The sequence below is a fragment of the Harpia harpyja genome, chromosome Z, assembly GCF_026419915.1.
Source record: "Harpia harpyja isolate bHarHar1 chromosome Z, bHarHar1 primary haplotype, whole genome shotgun sequence".
NCBI lineage: Eukaryota > Metazoa > Chordata > Aves > Accipitriformes > Accipitridae > Harpia > Harpia harpyja.
Genome location: NC_068969.1, coordinates 20,151,814 through 20,177,156, shown reverse-complemented (window position 1 = coordinate 20,177,156; position 25,343 = coordinate 20,151,814). Strand labels below are relative to the sequence as shown.

At 41.0% G+C, this 25,343-nt stretch overlaps 1 protein-coding gene across 1 annotated transcript; it reads left to right on the top strand.

Moving 5' to 3' along the window:
* Positions 1 to 3,133: 3,133 nt before the first annotated feature.
* Positions 3,134 to 23,891, top strand: EIF4E3 (eukaryotic translation initiation factor 4E family member 3). Its single transcript, XM_052777880.1, has 7 exons — positions 3,134 to 3,290; positions 11,816 to 11,888; positions 14,388 to 14,482; positions 16,086 to 16,146; positions 19,429 to 19,495; positions 21,770 to 21,925; positions 22,442 to 23,891. The coding sequence occupies exons 1-7, from the start codon at positions 3,148 to 3,150 to the stop codon at positions 22,471 to 22,473; spliced, it is 627 nt and encodes a 208-aa protein (XP_052633840.1). The 5' UTR covers positions 3,134 to 3,147; the 3' UTR covers positions 22,474 to 23,891.
* The last annotated feature ends 1,452 nt before the right edge of the window (positions 23,892 to 25,343 follow it).

Sequence of the window (25,343 nt, the reverse complement as noted above, 5' to 3'; positions counted from 1 at the left end):
GAGAGGTCTAGCCCAACATTCCACATGGTTCATTTTGTGTCAGGAGCACTGAACAAACAAACCCAGGTTATCTATTAGATGTTTTCTAAGGTGCAGTACCTGTTGCCTCAGAAATAGCTGTGGAACGCTTCCAGGGTGGAAATGCAATATGACTGCTCATATGGTGCTTGTTCCCTTCTGCCCTTCCAGGTGCTACATTGCATTGGAATATAGCTAAAATAAGCCTAATGCTTTCCTAATACTTCTCACGTACGCAGGCATTGCAGTTGCCACAGTGATGGTACACAGCTGTCAGTGGGAGAAAGGATGGTCCTGAAGGTTTTAAGAGGCAGTCCGCCCCTTCAAACCGCCGTTGCTTTATATCGCGGGGATTCCCTGCACTAGCTGGGAGCAGGGGCTATGGGAAAAGCTACCAGAACAGGCAAATAACGTTTCAAGCACATGTAACGTACCCATTGCTGTCAAGATTTTGGGATCAGCAAGGGTTATAAGAGTAGGGATTTAAATCTCAAGTAAAACCATGGAAAGAGTTATGAAGTATTCATTGTTTCTTCTGGCTATAACATGCCTGCTTCAGCTCTAATTAGCCCAGTGTGGAGGGACTTGGGCCTTTGCTGTGGCAAAGAGGTTCAGGTGCCTGAAAGTGGGTGCAGACAAGCAGTGCGAGGAGCACAGAATGGGGCAGAACAGTATTTCTCACTCCAGGTTTTTTGGTTTGTTTTTTTTCTCCCCAGTTGTTACCTGGGAAAATTTCAGCTGTTGCCCACCTGTAATCAGCTGAGCTGATCTACCAGCTGACTCCTGCTCTCGGCCACAGAGTCCTGCTTTATAAGGCCTTAGCAGAAAATTGCCTGTTTTCCTGGAGAACTCTGCAAGCAAAAGGAGGATGTGGCTGGGAGAAGGTGTAAGGAATGGAGCCAGAAGCCCCTTCTACATGGTGAGCTTTAAGCAACTCATCTCACCTTTGCACCATCCCGTAGCACGGGACTGCACCATAACACGGTTTGTTTATGGTAAATCTGCTTGAGAAGGTACAAAAGCACAAGAGCTGGCATCACCAGGGTTTCTTTTGAAAGGAGCCTTCCAGATATATGGCAAATATCAACAAAACAAATTTTTAATTAAAGCTCTGTAACTATCTCTCTGATAATGTTAATAATTTCCTGGGATTTTTAATCTCTGAACTGATTTCATTCAAGGTGCGCTGGCAGCGTGAGGTGGCTAAGCAGAATTGGGATGCTGTTCTCATGATTGTTTTTCCTTGTGAGATCCATCTCGGGAGACTCGTTTTTGCCTCTGTGTCACGACTTCTGAGAAATCTCTGTAGGCAAAAGGTGCGCTAATTCAATACATCCTGTGATTGCCCTTCCTCCACAGCCAGATTAATTTACTGTTAGTTGAGATTCCCACAGCGTACCTTGTGCCACTGTGAAGCCTGGCATTTACCCATGTAAACAAGAAATAAAGGGAGGCTTTACATGTCTCATTTAGAATAATGATGCAGACTCTACCACCTGGTACTCGCTCCATGTCTCGGAGGTGTGGGGGTTGTACTTCTATATTGTTTCTTGCGGCTCAGATTGTTTATAACAGAGTAATTTTTTTTTTCGACCTGAGCTATAGTGTTTTAAATGATGAGCAGCTCTCTGATAATGGAATCTGGAGGTTTTCACTGAAGTGTGTGGTTCCCATGCAGGTGCTGGATACAAAGTTAGTTTTTGCAGTACAGTCTAGTGGGTTTGGCCTTATTTCCAGAGTGATTCTGCTGCATATCTGAGATTTAATACGTTGTTGGCAACCTCAGCAGAGAACACCAAAAATGTATTAGGTGTGGAGACTATCAGTGGCAGTCACGGAGGCAAGATGTGGCCCTTTAGGGCTGTAAGAAATTAGCACTCTCCTCCTCTCCTCCTGTCTTTTTCAGCTCTTCTGAGACAATCTGTGCCTAGATATAGCCATTTATTGCGGGGTTTTTTTTCAGGATTAACATTTTTGGTGGGCTCACCATTAAAATAGAGAGAAAACGCTTGGAGTGGGCATAGCAATGAATTTTCAGATTCCAAGCTCTCCCAAATGGTCATTATCTTGCCTTCTATTTAAAGAGGAGTAAATTAAATTGCGAGAGATGGTGCAACTGGTTTTGCAGATCTTATTTAATTTGGCTTAGCAGTTAGCATTTTCCATCTGCGCAACATAATCATTAACTTTTTTGTTTCTTCATTGTCACTGTACAGACTGCTTTTTACGGGTGATCTCTGCCCTTTCTTACTGTTAGATTTTTATTTCTTTAAAGGAGTGTGTCTTTATTGATTTTTTTCTTTTGGGATGCAGTATATATAAAATTATTCATCCTACTAAATGTGCTTGCAAGGAAACCTCTGTGATTCATGGTCTTTGATCCTGCTGTGGGTGTTTAACTTTACTACGGTGCATAGTCCCGCTGGGGAGAATCTTAATTTCAGAAATACTATTATAAAAATAACGCGAGGTTTTTAGCACGTGTCTAATGCTGGATTATGAGGAGCATCTCCCAATAAAACCAAGCGTGTAAATTAACCAGGCTGTAGAGAAGATGACAAAATAGATAAATCATCCCCCCCCCCCCCAAGGCTGGAAAGGTTCGCTGTTGCGTTCTCGTCTCCATCCACGGCCAGTTTGCACGGTACTCATCCCTCTGTTTCGTGAACGCGCAAGGGTTTCGCGTCCTAAAACCTGGATTTTTTTTCAGAGAGATTTAGTTCTCCGGTCAGCATTGCCAAGCCGAACTGAGCACGAAGGTGATTTTCTTCAGAAGGGCGGCCCCATGACTCCCGGGCCCTGCGGTGAGGTGCGGGTATGGGCAGAGAAGGGGCTGCCCGGCCCGCCCAAACCCCTCACGGCCGCGGGTCCTCGGGGGGGTCCGGCGCAGCAGACCGACGCTTCCCCTCCGGAGGGACGGACACCTGCCCGGGGCCGGCTGCCTGTGCTGGGCCTCGGCCCTTTTCTGGAGCCCTCGGGGGGGCCCCGGCCGTGCCTCCCTCACCCCTCCGTCCGTCCTTCCCGCCTCCCGCTCCCCTCCCCTCTCCCCCCTCCCCCAACCCTCAGCGTCCCTTGTCCCCTCCCCGCCTCCCGGCCCGCCCCTCGGCCCCCCCCCCCCAAGCCCCGGCCATGGAGATGGCGCTCAGCCCCCCCGAGCGTCTCGGCGGCGAGCGGGAGGCGGCGGGCGGCCGCGGCCGGCGGCGACGGGGCGGGCAAGCGACCGAGCCGGCGGGGCTACTGCTCCACTCGCCCTGGACCTTTTGGTTGGACAAGTGAGTGGGACCGGGGGGAGGCGGTGGGAAACAGCCCTGCGGGACGCGGGGACCCGGGTGGGGTGCGGCGGGGAGCTTAAAGAGGGACACCCCCCCCCCCCCCCCAAATCCGTCTGAGGGAACCATCTCTGCTCTTCACAGCCCGGGGGTCAGCCTGCCCCGGGGGGGGGGGGGGCAGCGGTCTCTGGGAGTTCGTCCGTGAAATGGGTTTCGGAAACGCTTTCGGTTTTGTAGCTCCTCAACGGCCGCACGGGGATTGAGGCAACGTCGGTGGTGGGTTAAACTCTAAATTTAGGCATGACGCTCGCCAGCCCCAGAAATAGAAGGCGAAAGGTTAGGCTTCGCTGCTGCTGCTGCGTTTGTAGGCGGCTGGGCCGGCCCTCGTGCCCCTGCCCCACAGCGACCGAGTCCCACCGGCCACCCGTGAGCGTGACGTGTCGAGTTCTCTCGCTCTTCAATAGTCAAGGTTTGACTCCTGCGGATGATCGGTTCTTAAAACCCGAAGCGGTCTGTTTTGAAGGGTTAGCTAAAATTTATTAACTGCAGTGTTCCTATTGCGGTTGATGGGCTTGGAGTTTTAAGTTTTGGTCTCTAATGGTCTTGGAAAGCTGCTGCAAAGGGAGCTCGCCACCCCGGTGCGTACAACTAGGCATAGGGAAAAAGTGCCAAAGTCGAAACGGAAATAGAAAGTTTAAAACCAGAACTTGATATCCTTTTTTTTTCTAGTGTGTATTTTCTTGCTGGCATCTTGTTTTTAATCTTCTACATCTCCCTTTTCTCAATTTTCTGTTGTATTTCTCCCCTCTCCCCCGCACTCCAGAAGGAAAGTTCTCTCCTTTATAAGCCTTTCTGCTGCTGAACATACTGCCTCATACTACTGGTAAAATTCTGTTGGTGGGGTTGTTTGGTTTTTTTTTTGGTAGCTTTTCAACTCATGACAGTCAAACAGCAAGAAACTGTTGAAAGCACACAAATATTCTGAGGTCCTGCAAATCAGATCTTACGAAAAAAAAAAACCCCACCACAAACTATTTCTGGTTAATCCTTTTGAACTTATGACATAGTTATGGTTGGGTTCAGGATTTGAGTTGGGTTTTCCGTTTGTTTGTTTTTAAAAAGCACCATTTGGACTGCTGTTTAAGCAAGCTACCATCCAGATCTGTTTGTTTACACAAGCCATGTGGAGATAAGCATGTCTATCTTTTATGATCAACATCGGAAGTTAAAATCCATTTCAAGTTCCTGAGTTGTATCATGATTTTTTTTCTTAAGTCTTGGTTCCACTGTGGGCTCTTAAAATTCAGTTATTCTATTGATTTTTTTTTTCCCCTCTTTCTGATCACATATAAGTGCATTTAATTAGGTAGTATTGTTGTTCCTTAACTTATAAAATCAAGAGTGTATGTATAAGAAAAAAAAAAAGTGGGACCTTATATATTGTGTTTTGTTTACCAGCAACAATGATAGAGTAATGGCAGGGAACAAGAATGGCAGCAAACAAGCCATGCTTCATACACTTAGAAACCATTTAAGGCATTAAAAAGCACACAAGAGATTAAACCATGAACTTAATTTACTGCAGTGTGTGAAGGTTCATGTCTCTCTACAGAGTCCCACAGAAGTGGCTGTGACATTGGTACACCCATGCAGATTTGATAGAGGGATCATTGCTTAGGCTTGTATAGGTTGGACTTTCCATAGAAGGTAACTGTGAGCATTTTTTTAACTTACTTTAGTAAGACCTAGTGTGAAGCAGTGATGTTTCCTCATGAGATGGTATTGATTTTTGACTGCTGCTACATTTTACCGTACTTGGACTGAAAAGCAGGAAGAAGTGATGCTTAAGGATAACTAGATGTTGAGATGGATATGTAGTTATCTTTTTCTATTAAATTACTGTGAGAGAGATCTATGACATACATTTTAACATCTTCAAAATGTATCTTTTCAGTAAGTCACACTGTTAAAGTAAATGTCCATCGTCTAAGCAGTACTTTCTATCGCAACTAGTGATATGCTACCAAGTGATTTCCCTGGGGTTCATGACCTTGCTTTTATTGTAGTGTCACTCAATCCATCTCCTGCTTTAGAAAGAAATGCCTTTATTTTATCTACATCAGCACTCGTTTCTGTGAATGGCTTGGCACAGGCTTAACATCAGGAGGCTGGGATCCTGTGACCAGGTTCTGGTTCATTGCCATTATCTTACATGTCTCACGGGGCATCTGCATTTCCTGTAAGTGCTAAGCCTTTCTTGGTATGTGTGTCTGAAATAGTAACCATCTGATATTGCTCTCTTGTATCTTATGCCGTGCATGCTTTAGGAAAGTGAGCATGATGGAAGCTTTTGGGAGAATATTATTCACCAGTTTGACAAATAAGATCCCATCTGTGATCTTCAAATGCTCGCAGGTCAGCAGTTTCACAGAAGGTGGCAGAGAAGCTGTTGGGTGTTTTTCTCTTAAGAGAAACGAGATTTCCTTTTTAACTGTTAAGATGTTTTAAGGTTATGTGCTAGAAGTTTTGAAACCAGGAGTTTAGAACTGCAGTTTCATTTGTGCGTTTTGCAGGTTTCCAAGTTCATACCGACATGTCTCATTCATAGCACTTTTGCATGAAGCCATGTTATGGGGCATGGGGAATTTCAGCAAGTCTTGCAGATGCCTTCGGTGCCACCTTGGGAAGCTGATTCTTGCTGGTGGCTCTTCACACTCATGTCTCTCTTGGTGAGGCTCTGGATTGGTGCAGGGTCCGGCTTATAGTGGCCTCTGGCTTTGAAATGAAAGATAGCCTTTCTAGTTTTTGGTATACTGTGTAGTCTTTCAATTTTCTACAACAAAGTGCTGATATGCATCACTGAATATAACAAATTAAAAACAAGGTTTACAAATCTGGTCACTATATTTGTGTTGTGTAGCACATTAGCCGCGGGGATTGCACAAAAGAAGTCAAGTGAGGTGACCATCAAAGGCTGGGATGTCCTGGATAGCAAGCCATGTTAGGCACTTGAAACCATCCCTGAATGGGATTTGGGGTTGTGGATCTGGGTGTGATCTTTGTGTAAATACAAAGCTGTGAAGCTGATTATGCTTTTTGGTGGACATGATACAAATATCCTAATCTGTAAACCTTGCAAATCGTGACTGTTGTTTAGCCTGGGTATTGTATGCCATCTTATGTTTAACGCTACGCCAAGTAAGCCTTTCCCTACCTAAATAACAGAGGGAACATACTAGTACTAGTAGCTGTCTGATTTTTTTCAGCCTCACAACGAGAAGCCGGGGGTTTTGTCAGTGGTAACAGTTTTTGGTCTAATGTGTGCGTGTACACGCAATAATGATGATGTTGCGCGTCCTTGCAGAAAGACATCTTTTGAAGATCAAACTGCATCTGAGCTGCCAGTGTTGCTGACAGACCGCTTTCAGTCAACAGCGAGGAAATTATCAGTACCCTTCTATACAAATCAGTGCTACCAGAAATTGAACACACATCACACAAAAGCATAGTACAGAAGTCTCATTTCTAGACAAACCTTGTGAAAGATGCGCTTGCTTCCATGGAAGTCTGAGAGTGCAGCAGGGGCAATCGCATTGCAGGATCATGGCCTGCCTGCTTTGTCTTCTTGCCTGACTTCTAACAGTGCTTTTTAGGTAATTTCATTTCTATTGCAAGAACAGTTTAACTCTTCTGTATCTTTGTGAGGGGAAGAATATGCTTATCAACATTGTCAAATATAATGCAATGCTATTGGTCTACTCAAGGATAATATGTTTATGCAAGAATATTGTTACTTTCCTGATGTGCTGATTTTTCTCTCTTCATGTTATACTGATGAGTTCTATATAAATGAAGTTTAGTAGATAAATTCTGATAGCTGAACCATTTTCATAATAATTGTGAATCTTTATGACTAAACACGTCAGATATTTGAAACTAAACTTAATAATTTCCCTTCTTTCCTATAGCAAAATCTTATTTATCTAGGATCATCTATTTCATCTATAAAAGCTTATGAGTAGGTGGCTTACAAAGAAAAATGATGGTTAATATTATAAGAACGTTCAACCCGGTAAATGCATTTTGACAGGCTTTGATGGCTTGAAATCAGTCTTTGTATTCAGAATGGATTACCAGATTTATTTAGTTGCCACAGCGTGTTTTTGAGTTTATGCTTTGTAAGTAAATATTTTGCTTATTTATACCAAAAGCAGTTGCAGCTGAGTACTTACAGGGGTATTTTCAAAAGTGCTTGGCAGCTTTTAAAGCTCCCGCTAAAGCCATGATGAGATTCCCGCTGGGAAACAAAGGCCAGTGTGAGCACATATGAAAAAACTTCTATCCTTAATTCTTCGCAGGGAAACAGAAGAGCTACAGTTCAGCATCAGACATTAACATAAGCACAACCACCTGGAGGTTTATTCATGGATAAAACAATGGAATTTATCTTTGTATCCTTTGTTCTTTATTCGTGCTGGAATAATGAAGGAGTAGTGAAGCAAGCCGGCATTAGGATTCAGTTTGCTTAGGTTATTCCTGTTTCCATGTTCCACTTCTGACATCCATGCAGTTTACCATGAGATGCTGTACAGTGGTCTGGCCTGATTAGGTAACTCTGTTATTCCTGATATTGCACTAAAATTTCTCCCGTAAAGATTCTAAGATGCAGAAAAGTGGCATCACAGGGCACAGAACAGGCAGACCAGGAGAACTGTCGAATATTTTACATGCAGGCCCTCCACGGGGAACCCAGATGTGCGTTTGTAGGTGGTGTGGTGACAGACCAACTATCTCCATCCCCAGAAGAGCTGTCGGTGCCTGGCTGGTGTTGTGACCCATGTCCCCTCCTGTTGGGGTGCTCGTGGGGATTTGCAGGGCCTGTGGAGTTCCTTGGAGACAAGTTGTTCACCATGGCAATAATTGACAGTTCAGTATGGCATATCGGATTAATTTTACTGTTGATGACAGTAAAATTATCCAAAAGGGAGGAATCCTGTAATGGCTTCATTTCAAGGGTTAGCATTTGCAGGGTTCTCGTTTTGTAGTAGCATGTGTATTGAGGTATTTAGCAACAACGCAACCATCTAACTACTCCTAGCTTATAGTGTAAGTGTTTGCTGGAAGAGTTACGGAAGTAGGAGTTTCTACAGATCCCTTCACTTGGAAGTCATCTGCCATTTCTGCTAACTTAATTTAAACTTATTCTGTGTACTCAAAAAAAACCCCAAAACAACAAAACCGCAATTTCACAGGTTTCAAGGCACAAAATCCCCTCAGTTGTCATCTGTGCTGATCTGCTGAGTTTATGGGTGGCTATCACAGAAACACTGGGGTTCAGATTTGTCAGCAGTGTAATTTTGTAGGAAATTCTGCGCTTTTTCCTTCTGTCTGTGATTAAAATACCATCTCTGCCTTACACTCATTCATTAAACCAAATTTGTGCAGGTGTAATTTCTGCGGCAAGTGACCCTGAACTGTTAAATTGTTGCATGTCATAATTTGCTCATTTGCAGTCCTTTCAATAGGTTTTGGTTTGGGGTTTTATGGTTTTGGGGTTTTTTTTGTCTGTTTGTTAATAAAAAGTTTGGGGCTTCATGCTCATACCCATAAATCACTGACACTTTCCAGAGCTGGGTGAAAGGCTGAAATAATGCCATGTAATCTTGTGGGCATGAGGCACTTGCCAGGCAGGTTACTAGAAATAAATGGTCACTCACCTTAACTGTTAAAACAGATAATTTGCTGGTCAGTTGGTGTTTTCTGCCAGCTGATCACATAGTTTCTCAGGAAAATGTTACTTGCAACTATCAAAATGAACCATTTTATAACCTCAGAGTGGAATATTCTGTCTTACCTGTCTTAGCTGCTCTTTGAAATGGCATTGAATTTGCTAAATGGCTACCATGATTATCTAGATAACCTTTGACGGCTATGGTTAGAGAATAGGTTTTAATCTTATATTTGAGCAGACCTTACTATCGAAGCATCTCAGTGTGAGTATAGAGAGCGATGATACTATATGTTGTACGGCAAAGTTAACCCTATATGCATTGGTGACTGCTAAGTTAGCAAACTGGCGGCAGTAGTGCCTAAGTAATTTCTTGGGGCAGTGGTGTGGGACAGCAAGAGGCAAAGTTCTCTCAGGTTTTGCCTGTTTGTGTTCTGTTACATGTGAAACAAAGTGTTAGCAGAGAAGTGCTACTTCTGTCAGCAATAGGGTAAAAACAAGGGGTGGTTTGTTGCAAAGCCACAGCTCCCTACTGACAAACACAGTTAAATCACCTGATAAGTTTTAAAGTCTGTTTTAACTCACTACATTTTTTTGTGTGTGTGCATTCAAAAGCCATCTGACTAACCCTGTTTCTGTTAAATACTGTGAATTTCTCTTTTTGCTCTTTCATGCCGAGCATAGAGTGTAAGGAAAAAAAAAAAAAAAAACCACAAACCAAAAAACCGCCAAACCTTACTATGATAATTCCTTTTAAGCAAGTTGTTTGTTGTTGTTTTCAAGTTATCGGTTTTTCCGTGGGAGTTTTCATAGTTTATGAGCCACAGGACTAGAACCTGCACCCGCACCATAGCAATTTCTTGGGGTTTTTTTTTTGTTTGTTTTTATAACCTCTAGTTAAAGTTACTTTTGAGATTTGGACATGTAACACTGTTTTCTCATCAGTTCCACCGTTGCAATGTACTCTTATGTCTAGTGATTAACAAGCAAATAGTAAAGTAGATGTTAGTTTGTCTGTTCTATACTGAAAAAGTTGGGAGGGATTTATCTGCTGGTTTTGTATGTATTTTTAAAGTAACTTATTTTGAAAGGCGCCTTCAAAAAAAACCTTGCAGCTATTATTAAAGTTTTGAAGATGTGATGCTGCTTCAGTAGTTTTGCATATTAAATTTCTTCCTTTACATGAACATCTGGGTTTTGCCCCAGAGTGTGAATTATATCTGTAAGAACTGAGAGTTACTTTAGTGTTTTCCTGGACATATTTCTTGCTGATCAGATGTACCAGGGCAAACAGCCACATTGATGGGAGGGTTACTGAGGTCTTGTTTGCCCTTATCTTTTCTTCAGCAGGTACCTGGGCAACAACTGGGGTTTTTTCCTCTGTTTCCATAAATCTGTTCTGTTGCTTCTGTTTCCAGATGTAGTCATTTTACACATTTTTGTTTCCTCTTCTGAGATGCAGTGGGAGGTTTGCTTTGTCTTTGATCTTCGTTTTTCTTTAGAAATCCTATTTCAGCTTTGGCGGGGGGGGGGGTTGTTTCCAGTTCTAACAAATTGAATGTGCCTTAGCAATTTTGACCTCATTCCCCCCAAATTGTGCCTGTGGGGGCATGTGCTGGGAATTTTAAGATGGATGTTAGGATGCGCTGTTAGCACGGTGAGGGGAGCCAGTGGTGCCTGAGGATGTGGATGCACTGTCCCATGCCACATGCACGGATGAAGGTTATAAATAGAATCATTTAGGTTGGAAAAGACCTTTAAGTCGACGGGGTGCTGCGTGTGCCTAAAGGGAGCAGCTCTGGGTGGAAACTGGGAGTAGTAAGTGTGAGGGTGAGCTCGAGGAGCTAAACTGTGCCCGGTGTACACCATTGCAACCCTGAGGTCTGGCGATGAAACCAGCCCAAGGACCTCTTGGCTGTGTGGGAAGCGCTGGCAGTAGCCACGGCTTGGAGGAATAAGTGCGGAGCAGCCACCCGAAGTTTTGGGGGTTTCCCGCCCGAAGTTTTGGGGGTTTCCCGCCCGAAGTTTTGGGGGTTTCCCGCCCGCCTCGGCTGCTGCGGCTCCCCGCGGCAGGGAGGGAGCTCTCCGCTGGGGCGCGGGCTCCTCATCAGCCCACACGCGTGTCCCATCCACTCGGGGATACCGAGGAGCTTGTCCTTGTCGCGGGGGTGACCGGGCGGTGCTGCGGCGGGGGGGCGGGGCGAGGGAAGGGACACGCCCCACCCACGCCCCGCCCCTCCCCGCCCCGCCCGCCGGCCGTGCGCGCGCCCCTGCCACCTAGTGGCCTCTGCTGCGGGTGGCGGCTGCCGGAATAATCACGGCTCGTTAACTACCGAAACGCCGTGGATAAGCTTTGGGTTTAGAAGTATGAAACACCGGGAATACCTTAAAAGGCTCGAAGGGGGTTCTGGGGTGTGTTAAACGCAGTGAAGCGGCAGCCCGGGACAACGGTGGGATCTGATTTTTGGTGCCGGGCAGCAGAAGGGTGTGGGGTGGCCGGTGGAAGGAGCACTGTTAGGCTTGGTTTAAAGCTCCTAATTCCCCTGTTTGATCTTAATTTTTACAAAATACCAGGTGAATCTTAATTTTTACAAAATACCGGGTGAATCTGAATTTATTCAAAAGTATAAAAGCACTTGAATTCCTATCTTTAAATGGTTCCTGATAATTGGAGTTGGAGTTTATTATGCAACTTTGAGTATTTCGACTTCACACTCATATGATTCACTTTCCTCATCCATCTCCCTTCTCCCCGCTTGATAAAATAAATATTTTTATTAATCTCCATTTTGTTTTCAAGGTCGCTTCCTGGTACGACAGCAGCTGAATGTGCATCAAATTTGAAGAAGATTTATACAGTACAAACAGTACAGGTAAGGCGCATAGCTTTGCTATGGGAGTTGCCACACATTTTTAATGTAACTTCACATCTTAGGTTTCATTTTTCCTCATACAGATGAGTCACACTTGTGGCTTTGCGTACTTGTGGTATGAAACATAAGTGTTATTGGTTGTGTGTGGTACTGCTTGGTCATTGTTTGAATTTCATTTGGCTTTCCAGACCAGGAAAGGAGGAAGCATATTGGCTTGATCAGGCAAGCCCCCACTTCTTAACCTTGCCTGAGTTTGCACTTGTGCCTCCATTGGATTGTTATACTTGATGTATTTTAAATATTTTTCCTGCCTTTTCTCCTTTTTTTTTTTTTTAAGTACAGAAAATCATTACACAAAGAAGAAAAAAACCCCACAAGCTGTAATTTTTAGTCTTCCTCTCCTTGAGCGTGAATTTAAAAAAAAATTAAAATCTAGCAAACTGACTTGAATTAAACTACTTTTAAATCGTGCAATACTTGCAGCAATTCTGCGTGTGTCTCTATCATCTACCAGTGCCAAGCAGCAGGCATCTCTTGCAAGTAAAATTGCATTTCTGCTTCAATGTTTTAGCATAAAATGTAGTAAATTGGTATTTGTCTCACCTTAATGCTAAGTTGTCCCTAGTTCACTAAATCTCTGAAATTCTAAGGTAATGCCAAAACTGTCTTTTTGAAGGAGCCCAGCCACAGCGATCTATTGAAGTTTTAAACAAGGCTTTCTCATTAACGTCTGCACAACTTGTTATATTGCATGAGATTTTTTTTCTTCCTAGCTAACAGGTGTAAGAAAGGAATTGGCTTTTGGAGTTTTCTGGAGACGAGGTTATCAGTGGAAGTACTTTGGCATAAAGCATGGAAGTGTCCTGCAGACACCTGGTTCCCTCTCACCTTTCCATGTCAGCAGAATGTTCCCATCGATCATGTAATGAAGTGACACTCTGAACTTAAAGCTGACAACAGAAGTGGGTTTATTTCAAAATGGGCTGCAATGGCTCCTGTTGACAAATGGACAGCTTAAGACCATGAAGTAGTGTATGCAGTATCCAGTGTTATCCATTTTCCCACTCTGAATCCCGCCTTCTTTATTAAAATGATTAGGCTTTATTGTCTGAAAAACCTGAGGGTTTCTTCTCATCAGGTTAGGGTTGAAAATACAAAAACCTCCTTCAGATCCTCTGGGAAGACTCATGATCTGGATGAGGTTATCAGAAGCTAGCAGCGTGGCCCATGGTGTGTCTTACTGTGCTATCATACGAATAATATGATCTTCCTTGGGGAAGCAGAACGAAAATCTTCATTGACTTAATCACTGTCCTTCATGGGCAGTAGCTAGTCAATGAGCAATGCCAGTCTGCAGCGCCTGAAGGCTGTTTGAAAACCAAACCTTCCAAACTGAGTGCCTGGTTCAGGACAAAGGAACTCTCAAATCTTTCCACAGTCATCTGCTGGCATAGCTCTGCTCCTTCTACTTCTGTCGGTAGCTTTAGGGTTTGGGCACACAACCAGGTAAGAGTAAGATGAAAGTTGAAATCGGCTGTTTCATACCAATTTTTTATATTTTTAATAGCCTTCCATCTCTTCTTGTGACTGGGTAGTGGTCATGGCTGGTAGGTAGAATTGTCAAGGGCCACAAAATTTTATCACGTGATGTTGCAATCTTTGTTTCTGAAGTTGTGCTATTAGATAATACTTAATGAGTTGTACTAATGCTTAATATTGCATCATTGCATGTTGATGCAACGTAAGTCTTTAAAAATCCTTTCTTATTCCCAACTGTTGGATAAAGAAGAAAGGGGATTGGGATCTTTTCATTCATCCCTCCCTGTTGCTCACCACTGCTTTTGGGTGCCTTTTATCCACCCCAAACATGTATGACAGCTTCTGCAGAAATGCTGGGAAGTAATCCCAATGGTTCCTGGTAACTTGGATCTTCTAATTTCTCCCCCATTCCTGTATTAACATGTGCATCTCAAGTTCTTTGCATCTGGTTGAAACTTCTCACTGTGATATAGACAAAGTAGTTGTATTGCTAATTAGGCATTTAATTCAACAGAATTATTATTTGTGGTGTTTTTGTAACTCAGGGTAATCACGAAGTTTTAGGCTAGTCTTAAGTGAAACAAGGTGCATATTTGATATAAGTATATATTTTTAATATGCTAAGAAAGTTTTATGGACTGTTTTGTTCTGACATATCTAGTGTAACTGATTTTGATGATTTTTTTCTCTCTATTCCTAAGGACTTTGATTCTAAAGTAATCCACAGTTCAACTGCTTCCCTTTTTTCTACCTCCACCTTATGCAGAATTGGCATCTAAAAAAAAAAAGTAGAAGTGAAATTGCAACATGTTCTTTTCAAGGCATTTTATTATAATGTAGAAGGTGTCAGTTCTCTAAGGAGCAGGATATGTAATTGTTCTAGAGAAAACGAATAAGGAAGTAAATCTGCATGAAACTTACTCTCTTGTGTTACTGAAACTAGTATTTTTTCTTTTTAAGGATTTCTGGAGTGTCTACAACAACATTCCTCCTGTGACAAATTTGCCTCTGAGATGTAGTTACCATTTAATGCGGGGAGAAAGACGGCCACTTTGGTACGTGTGTTATCATCAGGCATTTCTGGGAATGGGCAGTGAAAAAACCTGCAGTGGTGAAAGGTGATGTTTCTGTTGCCTGCAAATGCCTGAACTTAAGACACCTATGAAAGAAATCCTAAGGATCTTGTTAAGCTTAAAAGTGACTTATGCTAAGGAGTCTTTATTAAAATCAGACTGTAATATAATTGTCCACCTCTGAACATAAATGTAAGAAAAATTAACTTATGAAATAGAAATCAAGAAATTAAAATATGACTCTGAATTTCAATTCAAGAATATGCAGAATATGTTACTTGTATTTGAATTATTTTTAACTTGCAATTTTTTTTTTTCTTTCCACTGAAGCTAGTGTAATAATGATGAAAATGACTAATGGTCCTTAACTCTTCTTCACCTGTGCAAAAGTATGCTTCATATGCATATAAATGCACATATAGCTTGGATTAAAACTAATTTAAGGCATCATGAAATGATTCATTGCAGCAAATTCCTACTTGATTGTAGGATGGTAATGGAATAAAGTATACATCATTGACGTTTTCCTTTCAGAAACTGAGTTTTGCATACCTTCTTCCTGGTGTAGTTCTGTCACATCTGAATTAGAGAGCCTAAGCACTTTCTGAAGAGTTTGGATCTTTTTGGCATTGTTTGCATAGATTGTGATTGAATTAGAGTTCTTTAACTTGATCATATTAAGTCTAAGTGGGTGGTGGCTTACTACAGATTTCTGTCCCAATCTACTGAACAAGTCAATAATTTTCTCAAGTGAAATGCATCTGAAGGTCTTCATTACTTTTCTAAAAATACTGGTTTTTAGGAAGAAAAACAAATCCTGAAGTAAGACTTGAGGACTGCAGATTTTTGAGGATGTCCTTCCAAAGTTTTCCCCCTCTGTTCCCCAGTGTTTGTCTGGGTTGGTGGGAGACCATTGACCCTGCGGAATCTATAGGTCATACTGGGCTTAGATATTCCAAAGATGAATTTTAGGTTATTCCTTAAACTTTGCTATTACAGAGTTTTAACAAGAAACTAGAACCCCAATTTAAAATAAACTTGAAGCTCACAGGTTTGTACATCATGCCTTTGTCATTACGAAGCAGTTTAATGGTTATGTCTGCCCTGACCCTGGGCAGCTTCAGCCTTTCTTTTAATAAGAGCAATTAATTTCTAGCTGTCACAAAACTGAAATGAAGTGCGCTTGTGTTCTTTGGTTAAACTGGATAAACGCAAGTGTGATAAGCTGCTTCTGTGAAAATATGCCAGAGTTTTTCCAAAATAAAAAGTTACCATAGTAAAACATAAAATTGCTTTGTGGCTTGTTCCCATATAGTGTGCAGCCACTTCAAAGATGGTCTGTAGTCAGGGAAAATGTGTTTTCTAACACACAAAACTTAGGAAAGGGATTAGTTGTTGAGATGCATTTTATATGAACAATGAAAGAATTATCTCTGATGTCAGAAGTCATAGCCTGAGTCATGCTACCTGGAGTTAGTAATTGCATTTCAGAAGGGATTTTTCTGGGAAAATTAAACCCCAAACATAACCTTATCTAGATTTGGGTACGAATGTTTATTTTCACTGATCTATTTCCCATAACCAGGGAAGAGGAAAGCAATGCCAAAGGAGGTATATGGAAAATGAAGGTCCCTAAAGAAAGTACGGTATGTTATATTGACTTTTTTCTTAGACCTTGTTTAGGAAGGGGGTTTCTTTAAACTCCATCTGATAAAGCTGTTGTAAAGCTTTTTAGTTCTGACATCACCCAACACAACCAACAAACACTATTTTAATGTCTATAACCCTTTATTTTAAGACAATGAGCAAAAGTTTCTTTTCCAATAATTCCATGCTTTTGGTAACATTCGTCAATGTATTATCAAGCAAATGAAAGCTGTAGTGTTATACTCAATTTCCATTTGGAAACACAGTATTTTATAATCGCTTTTGTTCTCAAGACTGTTTGCTTACAGGTGTGCAAAGAAAGATATAAAAAACTTTTCCTGATAACATTATATGTTAAATTATAGCCAGAACCTGAGTAATGCTCTTCAAAAGTCCACACGCAGAGTCCAGCACAACTTTCAGAGTTTCACTGAAATGCCCCTAAACATTCTGTCAAACTCAGTAGGACTATTTCTGCTTGGCACTGCTTGTTTGCACCTATGTATGGCTGTGACTTTCTGTAGCCAAATGTGGACCAAGGCATCGTTTCCACCAATAACTAATCCCATCTCATGGCTTGTTCCCACTGGAAGGCAGAAGATCTTGCTCATTCTCTCCTGATCCTGCTTGCACTGGCTCTAGGGCTCACTGGACTGTTTTGTGAGCCAGCTTAATGCACTCTGATGTCAGAAAAAGTCTCCTATTTTATTTTATTTTTAATTTGAGTGTATGGCCAGGAGAGGTTTTTTGATGGGTATAGGGGGTAAAGGAGGAAAAGATGAGTATGATCATCCCCTTTGGCGACAGTGAGTTGTCAGATCACCTTGTGTACATCTTGTGAAACTGTAGTGCTGCTCAGTTCCCCCCCCCCTTTTTTTTTTTTTTTTTTTTTTTTAATTTTAAAATGTGAAAGATAAAATCTGGTCAGGCATGTTGTTCTAGCCCTGCTGAAATAACTGGGTTTCTCTTTGTGCCCCTAATCAAATGCACGTGAGTAACTTCTCCTGTGAACTGTCACGGTGAGGAGATTTGACCTCTTCACATGTGGTGTTTATGTGTGTAAGTATGTTCTGGATCAGGTCTCTCAACTCGAAAAGTGAAGTGTCAGAAAAATGTGACAGCTTTGCAGAAGGCATTAAATGCTGAAAGATGGTACTTGAAATTTCAGCCAAAAGATAATTTATTTTTGCCTGTGGGCTTTTTCCCCATATGTGAATTGCAGCTTTCCTCCCCTGCAGTCCCAAGGGATCACAAAAGACTAAAATTTTCTTTTTCCTCTTATAATCCAAGGTGTGAAGATTGTCAGAAGTGACAAGTGGTTTGGGGAGCCTGCATTACTGGGTGGTGAATTTAGGGACCTCAGAGGCTGAATGATAGCCCCTTTTTGAAATGAAGGTACTTTTTGATCTCTCAAGCTATGTACCACACGTCCTAGGTCACTTCTGAAAGGTTTAATTGAAAGTGAACTTCAGTCAGCTTTTAGTGCCTCTGTAAATAGCATAAATAATACCTTTATGCTGTTTCTCACTTTTTGGCTTCATTCTTCATCATGTGCACACAGTGTCTCCTTGGCTAAGGTAAACCATCTTGTACAGACCTAATGCAAAAAGATTATATGCTATAGCAGCTCTTGCTGAAGGTGTTGAGGGAGGAAAATGTAGGTTTTTCTAAAGATATCGGTCTTTCAAGTGGTATGAAAAACTGACTGACAAAATACTGACACTTAAATGTTTTTGCATGTGTACGGTGACACTTCTGTATGCCAATCTTTAATATGAAAACTAATACTTTTTAGATCCTCATAAGCCTGATCCTGCAACTGCTTACTACTGGATGAAGTGCTTCCTACCCTTGAGACCGTTAGGACAACTCACAGTAGTGAGCACTGCGCCTGGTAATGAGAGTGTGCGTGGTCAGTCCCATCATTCATCTCTGAGCTGTTTCACTGGCAGGCGAAAGGCACCGTGTCAGAGGCTGTCACGCTGACGTCTTCAGCCTGCCTCGGGAGCATCAGATGGTCCTTCCCATAGCACAGCTTTATATGATGCATTGGATTAGATGATAATAAGTCACACCAAATCCTTTGTATTCTAGAAGACGGCTTAGGAGTACTCAGAAACAGCCATTAAAGGAGTTTATTAGTTTGCCATCTTTGTGGCTGCTTGCTTTTTGTTTTAACCTGGTGCATTTGATATGTTGGGGTTTTTAATAGTGCTAAAACTCAAGCTAACTTCATGTAGCAGAAAAGACATTCCTTAAAAGTATCGTAGAATCACTGAATGGTTTGGGTTGGAAGGGACCTTAAAGATCACCTAGTCCAACCCCCTTGCAACGGTCAGGGACACCTTCCACTAGACCAGGTTGCTCAGAGCCCCGTCCAACCTGACCTTGAATGTTTCCAGGGATGGGGCATCTACCACCTCTCTGGGCAACCTGGGCCAGGGTTTCACCACCCGCATCATAAAAAATGTCTTCCTTGTATCTCATCTGAATCTACCCTCTTTCAGTTTAAAACCGTTACCCCTTGTCCTATCAAGTAGTATATGAAAAAGTCATTATGGCGATATAGACAAATATTCATGTTGATATCTTCTTTCAATAAATAAATAAAATATTCTGTCCCTGTAAACCCACACCTTGGAGCGTTATGTTGGTCCAGATGCATTCGAAGTTTTGTATGGGCTTTGGCTTAGGTGATAACTGCTGTCAAAAGCAAGTAACAGTGTAATTAGTCTAAGAGCCAAAGAAAAGTGACAGATCGCTTTCCCCTGTTTTACTTTTGTAGTGAGCATTTGAATTTGTTGAAAGGTGGACTTATTTCACAGTCAAGGCAAATCAGAGGTGATGTTTAAATATAAATCAGTTTAGTTTAGTGGTAGGGTTTTCAGGTACTTTTCTTGAAGTGGTTAGTAATTCTTTTCTGTAGAAACAAGTGGTCATAAGTGGAGCCTTCTGGTCTTTTATCATGGGAAATTCTTGGGAGAATACTACTTTCATGCTTTACATTAACTAGTGCATTTGGGATGAGTCGTGGACACAGCTATAGTGAAGGTAAACTTACTGTTAAATATTTAAAATATTTATTGGAACAATTCTGTGTAATAGTATGTATTGCTCCAACTGTGAGGAAATTAATTATATAACACAGTGTGTACTTACAATAAATGTTCTTTTTTGTCTAGATAACCTCAGAAAGAGAATGCACTCAAAACTGAGCTAGCAAACCTAACTTTTAAATTAAAAAATAATAATGCAAACTTTTTTTTTTTCACCCTCCTTAGGCTGCAGTTTGGAAAGAGCTACTGTTAGCAACTATTGGAGAGCAGTTTACAGACTGTTGTGCAGCAGGTAACTTAAAAATGATTGAGGCCAGCATGACAAATTAAGTTTGAATGCAGAACATGGAAACACTGCTAAAAATGGGATACAGGGCTGGAAATCCTATTCACACCTGTTGCCATTAAGAGGACAAGGTATTCTGACTGTCTTAGCACAAGACTCAAGCTCAACAGCTTGCATCCCTGGGAAGCCAGCAGGTTTTCTAGTTATTAAATATCTATCTGCTAGCTAGTACGTAAATGTTAAATATTAATTCTACAGTGCCAGGACTCTGGAACCCCAATTGATACTTCCGTACTAGATTGTTTTTACTATCACTGTTGGAGGCAAGTAAATTAGAGAGGTGCCCCTGTTAGCCCTCCTGGTCCCTTTGTTCTCCTAACATGTTTAGGAGTTGTCGGGGCAGCACTAGTGCAGACCTGAAGTAGAGGGAAGCTGTGTGGTTTGCCTGTGGTGACATTAAAAGCCCATAGCAGGGCTGTAATGCAAACCTGGCTCTCCTGAATCCCAGGTTAGCACTCTACCCAGAGGCAATATTTTCATTATCACTTAAAAGTACTGCTTAGGTCAAAGGGGTCTTTAGTGTAATTGAATTTTCATAAATATTCTTAAAATACCTTGCCAATTTACTGGAAAACAGGCATTAATCATCCAGAAGCTCACATGTGATTTTGCTCAGAGGTAATAATTTAACGATGTTGCTTTCAGAATAAGTATTTTCTCTAGGCTTGCAAGGTTGCACATTTCATTCGGAGATGGAGCCTGGGAAGGGACTGTGAGTGCTAGCTGGCTTAAGATAGAGCATCAAATCATGAAACGGGAGTATAAGTCTTTGACCATTTAATTTGTTAAGGTTTGGTTACAGAACTGTTTCTTGCTTCCGGGTGAAGCAAATGTTGAAAGTAATCATCCGTTGGCCTGGAGGGAAGGAGTTCTGGAAGCTGAACTAACTTTTCAGTTCAAATGACACTTCTCCATCATTTCTCTTGACCATATTTACTTCTTTTCTAAGCACGAGTATCTGATTAAACTGGCTGTTGCAGTGATGGTGAATATCCTGTTAGGAGTGTTCCTTCACTGCTCTATCATTCCCGAGAAAAGAATTGAGTTTCTCGGGTTCACAGAGCAGGCCAGCAAAAACCTTTCCAACAGTTCCTCTTACAACTAGCTAATGTGGTAGAGCAGGTGTATTGCAGTAGGCTGCTGCTGGTATATTCACCTTGGTAGCTTTGGTTTTTTCTACAAAAGTTTTGTTGTATGAGTTTCTCAAATAGTATATTTCTCTGATTGCCTTCCCAACTTTCAGAATTGGAAGATACAGAATACAAGCCTCAAATCCTCGAGCTGTGAGAGACGTTTCTGACAGTTGCTTTTCAAAATCCTTAATATGCATAATTGAGTTGGTGTCAAGAAGGGAGTGTTTCTGCCCTTTATATACTGATAGGTTGGTCTCAGGGTCAGTTTAAGCAAATATGTGATATTCTGCTGCCTACAGAGGTAGTTTTTCCCCTTGGCTGTGTGCTCTTGACACCACCTTTGCATTATCATTACTGACCCCTTCCTTGGGATGCACGATGCAGCTGTATCGTGGAGGTCCCTGCTGGAGGCAGCCACCGCTCCAAGCTGCAGCATGGCCTTAAGCTGAGCTCTCCATGAAGCTGCATCCTGAGAATTTCACACCAAAAAGGGCTTCTTCAGTGAAGCACGGAGTTACCAACACTAGCAGCAGCAGCCTGACTGGTGCTTTTTTCTTTTTTTCTCTCCCCCCCAACCTCCCCACCCCCCTTCCTGTTGCTGCCTTGACAAAACATAAAGGAAAAAGAGAACAAAGTCTGGAGAAGATGGTGTCTGATATCCACCTGGTACTGTTCCTTCCTGGGGTTTTAGTTGTTTCACCCTCACCCCCCATTTCTGCTTATAGACATTACTGTAGGTGAATTATCTTTAGTAGTTTATATTGCTAACCTTACCGAAGGGAGTCTTGTGATTCTCTTTTAATCAAGGATAAGAGTGCTAATAGCAAAGATGAATAATCTTATGGCACTTTATTAAAACCCCTAGGAGTAATATTTCCAACAGTTTCTATAAATACAGTGTTTGTTTCTTTTTGGTAACTATTTTGTCTGGTTTGGACATTAGTATTCTCCTCACTGGAGATTGCTCTTTTTCATTTCTTCAGTTTGTTCAGCTTTTGGGCACTGTTTCATAATACATAAGTATCAAATTAGACATGTCTCACTTTTAAAGTATTCGTTCCTTAATGATGCTTCCTCTTCTGTACAGATGATGAAGTAATAGGGGTTAGCGTCAGTGTTCGTGACCGTGAAGATGTTGTGCAAGTCTGGAACGTGAATGCCTCTTTAGCAAGTGAAGCGAAAGTTTTAGAAAAGATACGTAAACTTCTGCCACACACATCTTTTAAAGCTATCTTTTATAAATGTAAGTATTTTGTACTGTTAATTTCCACCTTCATTAGAGAAGCAAGATGCTGGTAGGGTATTTCCATGGGAATATCCTGCCTGATTCATCATTAACCATTTAGAAACATAGCATCTCTCATTGCATTAAAATTCTGTCCCTTCAATGTAGAAGTTAGCTATAATTCAAAATATAAGGTATTTTTAGTTTATTTGTAGAATATATTTGGTTCCATGTTTGATATGCCTGATTCATAAAATAAGTGAGACAAATCTCTTGATAACTCTCAAGACTATGTGCTGTTCAATTTAAGTGTTCGTTTAGAGGAACCATTTATAATCAGGATTTTAAGGGATCTCTTATTTTAGGCTCTCTATAAATGTATTATCAGAATAGTATATTCCCAAAGATCACTTGTTGGCATGTTGTGTCGTCTTTGACTGCTTTATACATTGTTGTCTTCTCTTTTTTAATCTTTTCAACTCGTTGACAGAGTTTACATGTTCTTTTATTCTTTTTTCCTTCTCTCTTCCTTAGCACACAGAGAGCATCGTGCTTTTGAAGGCTGACGTGGAAAACATTAAGTGCAATCTGTGCCAAGCGCATTTGTTCTTATTCGGTGTTGTGAGGTGGTCTGGACAAGGAGGAGGATGGTGGAAGCCCTGCAGAAGCACTACACGCAGTGGCCCTTCTGAGTTTCTAACATTTCAAACTGGGAAAATGAGGAAGACCAGTTGCCTTGACTGCTAAACATGCAATTCATTACTTCTGGACTGGTTGGGTGTTTTAGATTTTTTTCACTGTTTCTTTTAAAAGATATTTTGGCCATTTTTTTTTTTTTTTCAATCAGATGATACTTGTTCCTATTTCATTAAAGTAGCGGGCTTTCATTTCTTCTGTACTGTACTTAGTTAAATGCAAATGTGCACAAAGATGGTATGCTGCTTTTCCTAGATGTGCTGTGCGTAGAGGAATACTGGCTTGGTGAAAGGTGTTTTCAATTTTCATTTTAAAACATTCCTATCATGTTAAGATTTACTCACTGGTTTTGTCCCAAGAGAGAAAGAAATTGCACTGCATTTATTCTAATATTCAATATAATCTGGTCTTGCACTGACAATGGCGCACATACTGTAAAAGTAAATAGTAAAGTGTTCACTAAATTAGCAACTAAAGAGAACACATTTATATTGGGACTAACCCTCTGTGGGATGATGTTAACAAGTGTTTTAATTGTAGTGATTTCAGAAGAGCCCTTGTTCAGACTAGAATGAGACATCTTTCAGTAGGAAACCCTACAAATTCCACACCTCTCTTATTTAAGAGGGAGTGGGTTTTTTAATGTTTTTATATTGTATGCTTTCTTATGATGTTTTTCTGTACATTCATGAAAATGTGTCATGAATCATTTCTAATGCATTAGACCAACTGGATTCATCCCTCACAGTTCTGTGAGTATTTTAGGCCCATGGCTGCAGCCACAAAGGTCAGTATCAGAATTGCTGTTGACTTCAGTGCAAGGGAAGAGAACCCATCGTATGTAGTTCCAAGCCATCACGACTTCCTCCATGACCTTTTTAAAAAAAAAAAAAAAAAAAAAAAAGGATTTTGTGTTGCAGCATAAATACGAATATAAATAGCGTTAATCTTTAAATGTTTGTCAATATTAAGTATTGGAGGTGTTGGTTTGTTTTAATATACTACCAAAGACTGATGTAGTTCCTTTTACAAGAAGAAGCTGCAAGGTAGAGATGAACATATGCTCCACTGAGCATTACTTCATTGTTAAGAGGTTTTTGTTTGGCAACTGTTCGAGTTGCACTGATTTCCACATCTTTAGTATATTAGGAGGCAGCCATTAAAATCAAATAAATTTAAAAATAAGAATCATACATTTTGAGGGTTTTTTTACAACTTTATCTGTATTTATGAATTAAAACTGCAGTTAATGAGCATTATTAATAAAACAAATTTTCTAAAATGCAAATGTCTTGCTTCTGTAATTGCTTTCTGAGATTAAATGGTACCGGTCCTGCTTTTTTAAAACTGTGTATTTTTTAGTAAAATTTATTCTCTTAGAAGCTGTTTTGCTCATAGATTAAAAATATTTTTAAATTTATTTTTTTGGTGTGTTATTAAATCAGAAAGGAGTGCTGAAGTTTATCAGTCTTGTATGTATTCAGTTAGTATTTCAGGTATTTTTGAGCTGCAGTTAGATTGAGGCTTCAAAATAAAAAGCATAGAGGCTATTACCAGTTTAATTATATGATGTTTTTCAATTCACACTGCAGTGTGAGATGCAGAGATACCTAACCTCCTTGAGAAATAAGGGAACGTAGGAAGGTGCTTTCCCTGCAAGGTGAAATGAACTCGTTGCTGTGGCCCTCGCTTTTATCTGCAATGAGTGGGGTTCCCCTTTTTCCAGGGAATGGGCAGAGGGGGGCCTGGGGACACCAGCTACCTGCAAAGTGCTCGCTGATATTTGCAGGTGTGATGTGTCCAAACAGCCTCCAGGCCTGTGTGATGGAGTCAAAAAGTGACCTTGGAGAAGTGAGGGGTAGAAAACTTTGAGAAAAATGTTTTCAACAGCTTGATGAGCAAGATTTCTCACTTGAAATACTTTCCTGTCTTTGGAGGAAATGTGAGTGGAATACTAATGGCGAATTAATCACATACCTCGCCCTCTGCTTACTTTTACTTTTGGAAACAAGCCAGAGCTTCTTACCTCTCCTCCAGGTTCATTTTGAGCATGGACGTTGACTTCAGTAGAGTTGGATCTGCTGGCAGAAGCGGCTGATCGGGTGATGTCACTGGAATTTGCTAATTTAAGGTATTACTTTATTCATCCTATTGAAGGAAATTATTTTTATGTAGTTGCCTTGTATGCCGCTTTAATATTGAAGACCTCTCTGCTTGAACATTGGATAGAGATTGAGAGAGACTTTATCCTAGCCATAGGTTAGAGTAGCTGCACGTTGACTACCAAATTCCATGTTATGAACTGTTGTCAATTTTTCATTGTTCTAAATCGCTAGTCTATAAAATTAGGGATTCTTTTTCTGTATGGCTTAATTCTGATGATAATTGTTATTACTACTTAGAATCTGGGTTGATGGATATCTTCTGACTAAAATTCAGTGTATTGTATGCCACAATCCAAAACTGGGCTTGAATCAAAATGGGTAATGCAAGTTTACAGGAACATGACAAATTGCATATTGGAATTTTGCAACCATTAACTGAAAGATTTTGTAGAATTTCTGAACTGTCCTTTCATCCCTACTGATCTCCATAGCACAGATTTATTTATACCAAATTATGTTGAACAGTTAATTTTTTTAGTCTTTTAAATATTTATTTTTTTCACCTGGAGACCTGCTTTATTGAACTTGATTAAATGAACCCCCCACTGCTTCAAAATCATCTAAATTGTTTAAAT

What these genes read in the sequence shown, in the direction of transcription:
- EIF4E3 (XM_052777880.1), top strand. Translation starts at nt 3,148, where the DNA reads ATGGAGATGGCGCTCAGCCCCCCCGAGCGTCTCGGCGGCGAGCGGGAG. An exon ending in GGAGAAAGACGGCCACTTTG is followed by an intron (nt 14,483 to 16,085) that starts GTACGTGTGTTA and finishes TCCCATAACCAG; the next exon opens with GGAAGAGGAAAGCAATGCCA. An exon ending in TACAGACTGTTGTGCAGCAG is followed by an intron (nt 19,496 to 21,769) that starts GTAACTTAAAAA and finishes TCTTCTGTACAG; the next exon opens with ATGATGAAGTAATAGGGGTT.